At 41.3% G+C, this 8,906-nt stretch overlaps 2 protein-coding genes across 2 annotated transcripts; one reads left to right on the forward strand and one right to left on the reverse strand.

Moving 5' to 3' along the window:
- The first annotated feature begins 101 nt into the window (after window positions 1-101).
- LOC116603473 lies at window positions 102-3,794 on the forward strand. The gene is made up of 4 exons (XM_032364695.2): window positions 102-209; window positions 527-602; window positions 2,128-2,464; window positions 2,884-3,794. The coding sequence occupies exons 2-4, from the start codon at window positions 531-533 to the stop codon at window positions 3,384-3,386; spliced, it is 912 nt and encodes a 303-aa protein (XP_032220586.1). The 5' UTR covers window positions 102-209; window positions 527-530; the 3' UTR covers window positions 3,387-3,794.
- Window positions 3,656-6,604, reverse strand: LOC5519939. Its single transcript, XM_001639669.3, has 2 exons — window positions 6,242-6,604; window positions 3,656-4,651 (listed from the first exon to the last, which is right to left on the reverse strand). Exons 1-2 carry the CDS (start codon window positions 6,331-6,333, stop codon window positions 4,030-4,032), a joined length of 714 nt encoding a protein of 237 aa, XP_001639719.1. The 5' UTR covers window positions 6,334-6,604; the 3' UTR covers window positions 3,656-4,029.
- Window positions 6,605-8,906: the final 2,302 nt, after the last annotated feature.

The raw sequence follows: 8,906 nt of genomic DNA on the forward strand, positions 1-8,906 counted from the left end.
ATGATCATACTCTCTTTCCGCACTACAGTGAAAAAAAGTATAAGATTAGCTAGCCCCCTTGTGTCAATTGTGTTATGGGTTCCCTACCCTCCCGTCCCCCCAGACCAAAAGAGGAATTTGACCAATTTTGCTTGTATCAAAGTTATTACGCCCCAGTCTTCCGCCAAATTAGTACTCGTGTAGACTTTGGAGGAAAGCGGATAAGAGAGGTGAGTTTAACACATTTTACAGGGTATATAACCATTTCTTATTCATGTACCGGCGTCTCTAAACGATGAAATATGTATTTGTTGTCTTCCTAATGCACCAGCCGAGCTTATTCGAGTGATCGCATTTTTGAAATTATTATTACTTAAGTATACTTAATATCCAACTCTTATTGCCTGTAAGAAAAAATACTTTACATAAGTTACACAATATGGAAAGTGCCTTTACCTTCTGAGAAAAAACTGTTGCGGTAACTTAAATCCATTTGTATATATGCGTTTTGGCTAAAGTCATGTACGATGTTGTGTTCTTGTCACAGGTTTATGCGGCTGAAATTTGATCGATCGGAGCTCGAAATCGTTATGAACGGTTTCAGCTGCAGCGAAAATAACAACGTAAGTCCCTCAAATTTAATCCCAAAAGCTTAATAAACGATCAAAAGTTGTATATAACTGTTAACAATAGCTAGGTGTCGAGCGAATGTGTCAATGTTTAGTAGAATTGTCGGTATTTCGATGTTTACGAGAAGCGGTCCCTGTTTGTTGTAGTTTTGTCACGCACGCTTATTAACCAAAACGTGACATCTTAAAACTGGAGATTTCTAGATGTAACTGATGTTTATAGTGCTTTAAAGAAAGCTTTCTTTTTCTTTCAAAACATTTATTTCTGTTATCTGTATTATGAAGTATGTTTGAAAGGCTGGGGGGAGGATTTAGAAAACTGTCCATACTTTATGATATTGTTAGCATGAGAATGGAATGTGATATTGAATATAAATGGTCGGTCACTATACCTCAAAAACTGATATTTTAGACTCGTGACGATAAACATTTATGAATTGCGAGTTACTCCTTTGTTTCACTGTTGAGTTGGCAATAGGATACATTCAAACCATACAAAGAGCAGGTTATCTAATTCAAAAGAGGGGCTTTATTATTATTATTTTTTTAGAGCCTCTTAAGCATTTTTTGGCCTAATTATTTACACTTGTTGTCCAAAACAAAACAGTTTATTAAGCTATACCCCTAACAATATCAGTCTATGCTACGTTTTTTTCAGTGTTCTTTTTACCTGACTAGCAGGTACCACCTGCTTTGTCTATGAACAAGGTTTATTTTGTTGTTTTATTCTTTTCTGTGCAAACCCCAGTGGGTTCTATGGTATGTTTCAGGCCAGTAGCCAGGGGGGGTTCGGATAAACCCCCCCCCACCCGTCTTGAAGGTCCGCTCAGAGCAAACAAAAATATATAACGTTTTGCTGGAGATATACAGTGCACATCAATATGTCTTTAAAACAACTATAATTTTTTTTTAAATAATTATCTTTATTATTATCGCTGTATGTTAAAAAATACCCTATTAATAACATTTGAAATACAAGATTGATTGCCTAATGTTATAAGGCGAGTAGAGGGGTATACCGGAAATTTGGTCATTTGGTCCTCTGAAATGGAAAAAAACCCAACCCCGCTCAAAATCCTGGCTACGGGCCTGTGTGTGTGTGTGTGTGTGTGGGGGGGGGGGGGGGGGGGGGGGAGCCTCCCCCTTCTTGGAAATAACAGTTAAGAAGAAATCTATTTGAGCCACAAAAAACCTTCTTTCAAAAAATGTTATATTTTGGTACTCTTGAGATATGGTTACTGCTGGGTGTTCCCCTGCTATATGTCTACAATATTCGTCACTGAATAAGTTACTACTACGCTTTTGTTTAGCTGTATTTATTGTTAAATTTCAAAAATTCCTATCAACACAACTTTGATGAATTCAGTGAAAAAGTTGGTTGTTGTCCACATTTTGCTTGTGTCAAGATTATATCAGCCATATAAAGGGAGGTAAATGTGTGTAATCAGCTCCTGTATATTTACATTTGATCCAATGATGTAGTCAGTATATGCACATGCAATTCTTTTTTCCATTTCAGGAATCTAATGACAACTTAGAAATCGCAACAGCAGCTTTTCAACATGCCAAAACTTATGATAGAGTGAGGGAACATTTTTCCCTCCGATCCGCACTCTTGGTCTTGAGTAAGCTTGGAATACTAGATGAGAATGGGCAAGCCTGTTATGAGGGCGAAGAACAAATAACTGTACTGGAGGTAGCGGCAGGCACAGGAAAATTCACAGAGGTCCTAGTCCAGGCCTTGAAGGACACCAATATTAGGCTTATAGCATCAGAGCCCCTAGAGAGTATGGGAAGGGTGTTCCAGGAAAACTATCCAGATGTCGAATTTATTTCATGCGCATCTGAGGAAATACGTGAGTATTTAGAATGGATGGGAATTTGATATGCCATGGAAACCTCCATGATATGCCATGGAAACCTTCTCAAACTCCAGAGGAGCCTTATAAACTTAAACTCTCAAAGGAAGACTAAACTATGTATGATATGTCCGTGCATTATTTCTTTGGCAGTCAACCCACCCCTCCATATTCCAAATTCTTACCAAAGGCCTATTTTGAAATAATAAAATATAATGTTCTATACCTATATGGTAGGTACCTAACCTTTGCTCAGGGCTTGTGCTTTGGTAATTTAGTCTGATTTTACTGTAAGGTACATATAAGTGGTATTAAGTTGGCACAAAATCTCTCTGGCATTATACACCAAACCTGTCTATTCTAGTTACATTTAGAACTTTTGATATAATATTTATTATTTACTTGATCAATTGCAGCACTTCCAGATTCCAGTGTGCATTGTATTGTAGCAGCAAATGCATCACACTTTATTTCTAATGCTGAGTCCTATGCTGAAATGTCACGCGTCCTTGTTCCCGGGGGAGGACTTGGCTATGTCAATCTATTATTGGATGCTGAAGTTATTCCATGGTGCGTAGAATTCTACAAATTGTCAGTTGCCTGCTATCAACAGACTGGTCTGTATCAGAAGTTAGATGAATATGCAGTTGATGTGGGATGGAAAGAAGAGTTGGATAACAGTGGAAAGTTCAGTAAGATTTGTGAGGACAGATCTGATCAATTCCTGGAGGAAACCACAGAGGAGGATGAGCTAGAATGCCTTATGTCCTATGGAGCTTTTTCAACGTGTGAGAGAGAGGAGCGTATGAGAATAAGAGATAAACTGAGGGACATATTATGGCAAAATTACAGTGGCGTGGGAAAAACTCTTAATAGCATACCATTGAGATCAATAATTTTTTACACCAAGAAATTATGATTAATTTTAAGTGCTGAATGGAGTACAGGCACACACCCAGGTATCATATGGAAAAAGGATATAATTTGACAATCCAGCCACATAAAATGGTCCACTTTTTTCGGCCAAGGGGTGTGTGTACACACCCTGCACACAAGAAAAAACCTTGGGTGAAGGAATGAAGACAAGGTTATACCAGGTATAATTCAATGTGAATATATAATAAAGACACATAAAGAATACTGGGAGGGAGCATAAATATTCAATTATGGTATTCCAAAACAAGGGTATTCTATTCCAAACGTTTAATTGCACCATATATAGTGTTTTATTTACTCAAATAATACAACCATGCACAAATTCTATTTAATTTTCTAATTTCATAGTCTGTGCTGTATAAAAAGTTTTGGAAATAAAAAAAGAATGACATTTGTGTGCGACATTTTCGGCCCCAGCCCCCATCTACCTCTCCTTTTCAGCTGCTATGCATGTTTCTGTGCAGGCTCTCTGGTTCAGGCTAGTGAGGTGCTTATAACATATTGCTATGATTGGTTAATCCAGAAACGGAGGATCACATGACATCAGTGTCCATTTCCCTGTGCCTGGAGACAGATGCAGCGTTTTGATTGGCCCATCTAGACCGGATATCTGGATCGCGTGACTGTTATGAGCCTAAGTCTTCGGGGATAATTTCTATCGTAGTTTCTGGTTGCTCGTCGAGTTTTTTCTCCTCTCTTTGTTGTTTTTGGTTGACACGTACTGGAATTTTCTCAGTGGAAGACTTTCTATCCCTTCCATGGTTCTCTCGGTCTGCATTAGTCACCTTGTCTATTTTTCCTGAGGTGTCAATCAATCTTTCCTTTTGAGCCTCAATTTCAAGAATGTCCCCGTACTTCAGCGTAGCTTTAATCGATTTCATGTCGGTGCTCTTTGGAAATCTCCGACGCCAGCAGAACTGTCGCATCTTGCACCACCCGTCATCTTTATCCATCTTCTCTCCTTTGATTATTAAATCTTGACCGTCAACTTGTAGAGATACGTCCTTAGCTGCAAACCCCCTCACATTCATCTCAAGTTTGATTCCGTTTTTGTCGTTTTGTGTGACGATAAAAGTCGGCGTAAAGGTCTCGAGCTCATCACGACGAGGTTCATGAAAGGCCGGAAGAAGTTCGGTGTCGAAGCTATCGTCGTCGAAGGGTGACCATGTGAATGGATCACGGAAAAACGGATCGTCAAAAACGTTGCTGAGGGAGTCCCAGTGAGGAAAGAAGAATGGATGGTTGAGGCTGTTAAAAGGAGTAAAAATATATATTTTTTAAATTACAAATTAATACATATTCGGATGGCCAATGTTGAAGAGGTCTGTACAGGACCCGAAATGATTCCAGGACCCGAAACGATCCCAGGACCCGAAATGATCCCCAAAAGTACCCCAACTGATCCTCGGACCCGAAACGATACCGAGGAGTCCCCGAAATCAACCCCAAGGAATTGCGGTAATGGACAAAGGGAAAGCAGAAGAAATACTTGCAATTCTTGAAGCATAATAAAGGGTTAACAGCGACTCGATTTCTAAACAACGTGACTTAAAAATATTAAATTCCAACACAATACTTCTATTTATTACATTGCCCGGCGTTAAACCCATAAACAGAGTCCAAAACAAATACACAACTTTAAATTGCTACTGAAAGGAATATAGCATAAACATAGCGCAGCTTTGCTCAGATCAACCATTCTTTTGATCTTCCATCACACTCTTAACATTTTGCGGTCCCGACACATGACTCCGACACTATAAATCTCATTTCCGGTAAACATCACCCCTAAAAATTAATATTCATCTGACAACCAAACATGTATTTCACCACGAAATCCTTGTTCACACGAGCGAATATTTACCGACACATTTTAGGCAGCCGTTTTGGCCGAGAAGATGGAATGACAAAAGCACACTGAGTAATACACTCGAACAACCCTTCTACTACCGATGCAAAATGTTAAGAGGATGTGAAAGCAATATTATGTGAGTTTTGAATTTCCTCATGTAGTCGTGCGTACACCCCGGCATGATCTCATGATATGATAGGTCTTTCATTCACCGAAAACAAACATGCCAAAAAATAACTTTAAAACATTTCGCTTCCTATGTAAAGCAGCATGTCCCACCTGTAAAGACTTTCTTTTATGGCTTGTTATGTAAAAATGATTTATCCACGCCGGGCTCCTCAAATTACTATCACAGGAATTGTTAGTTGACCCCAATTTCTGACTCAACCACTGTATTTCCCCCGCAGTCGTATATAAAAATCTTAATACTATAGTTTTAGTTAATGTAAATTTCCTTTTAATAACACAAACAAAGCTAAATGTTTCATATGTTTTTAAAACTGAAAGCCAATCCTTACACATTCCTTTAGTTGTCCATTACTGTAATTCCTTGGGGTTTATTTCGGGGACTCTTGGGGATCGTTTCGGGTCCCGGGATCAGTTGGGGAATTTTTGGGGATCGTTTCGGGTCCTGGGATCGTTTAGGGTCCTGGGATCATTTCGGGTCCTGTACAGGTCTTGTTTGAATCGTAAGATTTCTTAATCACCCTGCTTTAGCCATCTTTTGGTTCCTCAATTCAGCAAATACGACTTATTTACAATAGCACTGAACAAGGCTAAGGGTTATCATGTTTTTAATTCACGGATGATATAACTCCTATCTCTTAGAGAAGAATCAGTTTTGTGTCTTGGCAAATCCTTCAATATTTGTAAATATTTTTATAAGAAAATTCAGATGAAGCATTATTATTCAAGCTAGAGTCAATATGTAAATAATCCTAGATAATCTAGCGGTCCCACAGTCTACAAATATACTCCATACGTACCTTCGTTGGTGAAGTCGAGAAACCAAAAACGAGGCGATGCTTGTTTGAGCCAAGCTCAGTAGAAAAACACTGGAAATTATCAGACTTTTCATCTCAAATTATAGGGTTTTATCGATACCACGGTTTCGAGTTCGATTACAGCGTCGATTCTGTCGGTCGCAAAATTTATCTCGTTCTCTTCGCTCTGGCTTTATTCTTAAAAGTTTAGTACTCATAGTGATAAGCTCAAATTTATATGTTCTACGAAAGTACGTTATAAGCGTCTGATCTTGCCACGTGGGGAATTTGCATTGAGTTTTGAACGATTCGTAATTCTGGAAATTTCTTGCAAGTATTGCGTGGTTGAGCTGGTGCAATGTTGTCTTTTATTTCATAGGGGATTCCCTCATTATGAATGCACATCTAGAACCTTCTAGAATACAATGTTTACTTTTTATTTCTTCAAATGAATTGAGAACTGGAAACTTCTAGTATGTCTAAAAAATTAAAGGCCTTTAGTGTAAAATCGTAATTTTATTCAAGGCTAATAATTTTAAAAGCGGATATTAAGGTACCCTGAAATCGTGCAGGTTTAAATCGGTGCAGCCATCAAAACAATGTCTCAAATAAACAGATAAAGCAAGCAAGGTTTTATGATATTATGCTGTGATATATCATTTCTGTACATGAGCAACAAAAATAATGTTATTAGACTAGAAAATCTGTTTGTGCCACGGCAAATTACATTTAGTACGTTTGTTTTGACAGTGTCGTAGTCATTGTCATTTATTCACGGTAGTGATAGAATATTGATAGAACGCTTTTCAATTTGAATTGCGAATTCCAGTTTGAAATCCTAAAAAGTACCAAGGATCAAACAAACTAAAAAACACACACAAATACAAAAATACACACATAAAAAATAAAAATAAGGACTATTCATCCAGACTTGCGCTGAGTCATCGTATGGCAATGGCAGCGTAAGCTTTACGGATTTTTTTAAAGATTTCCGTTCCAGCCCTGCTTAGCGAACAGTACAAAAGGAAGACACCTGTGGCACCCGTGCGTTAATAGAGAGACAATACCCAGGTTTCTAGCCTATCGATAGTCGTTTACGCCTTGCACAGCTCGCTGAGGGGTAGAAGGAAAATATTGGTTTCTTTCGGACGCCTTGGTCTTGGGACCTCCCAGACTGCGGTCTATAGCAATGATTTAATTTTATGCACGTGCATTGATTCGTGCGCGAGAGAATAGTGTTCAGATTGACGGATAGACAATGCGGGTGTGAATAGACAGTACAGGCGTGGATAGACAGTGCGAGTGTGGATAGACAGTGCGAGTGTGGATAGACGGTGCTGGTGTGGATAGACGGTGCGGGTGTGGATAGACGGTGCGAGTGTGGATAGACAGTGCGAGTGTGGATAGACAGTGCGAGTGTGGATAGACGGTGCGGGTGGGGATAGACGGTGCGAGTGTGGATAGACAGTGCGGGCGAGGATAGACGGTGCGAGTGTTGATAGACGGTGCGGGTTTGGATAGACAGTGCTAGTGTAGATAGACGGTGCGGTTTTAGATAGACAGTGCGGGTGTGGATAGACAGTGGGGATGTGGATAGACAGTGCGGGTGTAGATAGACGGTGAGGTCGTAGATAGACAGTGCGGGTGTGGATAGACAGTGCTGCGAGTGTGGATGGACGGTGTGGATGTGGATAGAAAGTGCGGGCGTGTATAGACGGCGCGGGTATGGATAGACAGTGCGAGTGTGGATAGACACTGCGGGTGTGGATAGACAGTGGGGGTGTGGATAGACGGTGCGAGTGTGGGTAGACGGTGCGAGTATGGATAGGCAGTGCGGGTGTGGATAGACAGTGCGGGTGTGGATAGACAGTGGGGGTGTGGATAGACGGTGCGAGTGTGGGTAGACGGTGCGAGTATGGATAGACAGTGCTGGTGTGGATAGACAGTGCGAGGGTGGATAGACGGTGCGAATGTGGATAGACAGTGCGGGTGTAGATAGACAAGGCGAGTGTGGATAGACGGTGCGGGTGTGGATAGGCGGTGCGAGTGTGGATAGGCAGTGCGAGTGTGGATAGACAGTGCGGGTGTGGATAGACGGTGCGGGTGTGGATAGGCGGTGCGAGTGTGGATAGGCGGTGCGAGTGTGGATAGACAGTGCGGGTGTGGATAGACGGTGCGGGTGTGGATAGACGGTGCAAGTGTGGTTAGACAGTGCGGGCGAGGATAGACGGTGCGGGTGTGGATAGACGGTGCGAGTGTGGATAGAGAGTGCGTGTGTGGATAGACGGTGCAAGTGTAGATAGACAGTTCGAGTGTGGATAGACGGTGCGGGTGTGGATAGACAGTGCGAGTGTGGATAGACGGTGAAGTTTGGATAGACAGTGCGGGTGTGGATAGACGGTGCGGGTATGGGTAGACAGTGCGGGTATGGATAGACAGTGCGGGTGTGGATAGACGGTGCGGGTATGGATAGACAGTGCGGGTGTGGATAGACTGTGCGGATGTGGATAGACAGTGCGGGTGTGGATAGACGGTGCGGGTGTGGGTAGACAGTGCGGGTGTGGATAGACGGTGCGGGTATGGATAGAAGGTGCGGGTGTGGATAGACAGTGGGGATGTGTATAGACAGTGCGGGTGTGGATAGACGGAGTGGCTGTGGATCATTGCG

This window comes from Nematostella vectensis, chromosome 5, assembly GCF_932526225.1.
Source record: "Nematostella vectensis chromosome 5, jaNemVect1.1, whole genome shotgun sequence".
Taxonomy (NCBI): Eukaryota; Metazoa; Cnidaria; class Anthozoa; order Actiniaria; family Edwardsiidae; genus Nematostella; species Nematostella vectensis.

Coding starts and splice junctions, on each gene's coding strand:
- LOC116603473 (XM_032364695.2), top strand. CDS start 531: ATGCGGCTGAAATTTGATCGATCGGAGCTCGAAATCGTTATGAACGGT. Junction 603..2,127: donor GCTGCAGCGAAAATAACAAC/GTAAGTCCCTCA, acceptor TTTCCATTTCAG/GAATCTAATGACAACTTAGA. Junction 2,465..2,883: donor ATGCGCATCTGAGGAAATAC/GTGAGTATTTAG, acceptor GATCAATTGCAG/CACTTCCAGATTCCAGTGTG.
- LOC5519939 (XM_001639669.3), bottom strand. CDS start 6,333: ATGAAAAGTCTGATAATTTCCAGTGTTTTTCTACTGAGCTTGGCTCAA. Junction 4,652..6,241: donor TCTCGACTTCACCAACGAAG/GTACGTATGGAG, acceptor TCCTTTTAACAG/CCTCAACCATCCATTCTTCT.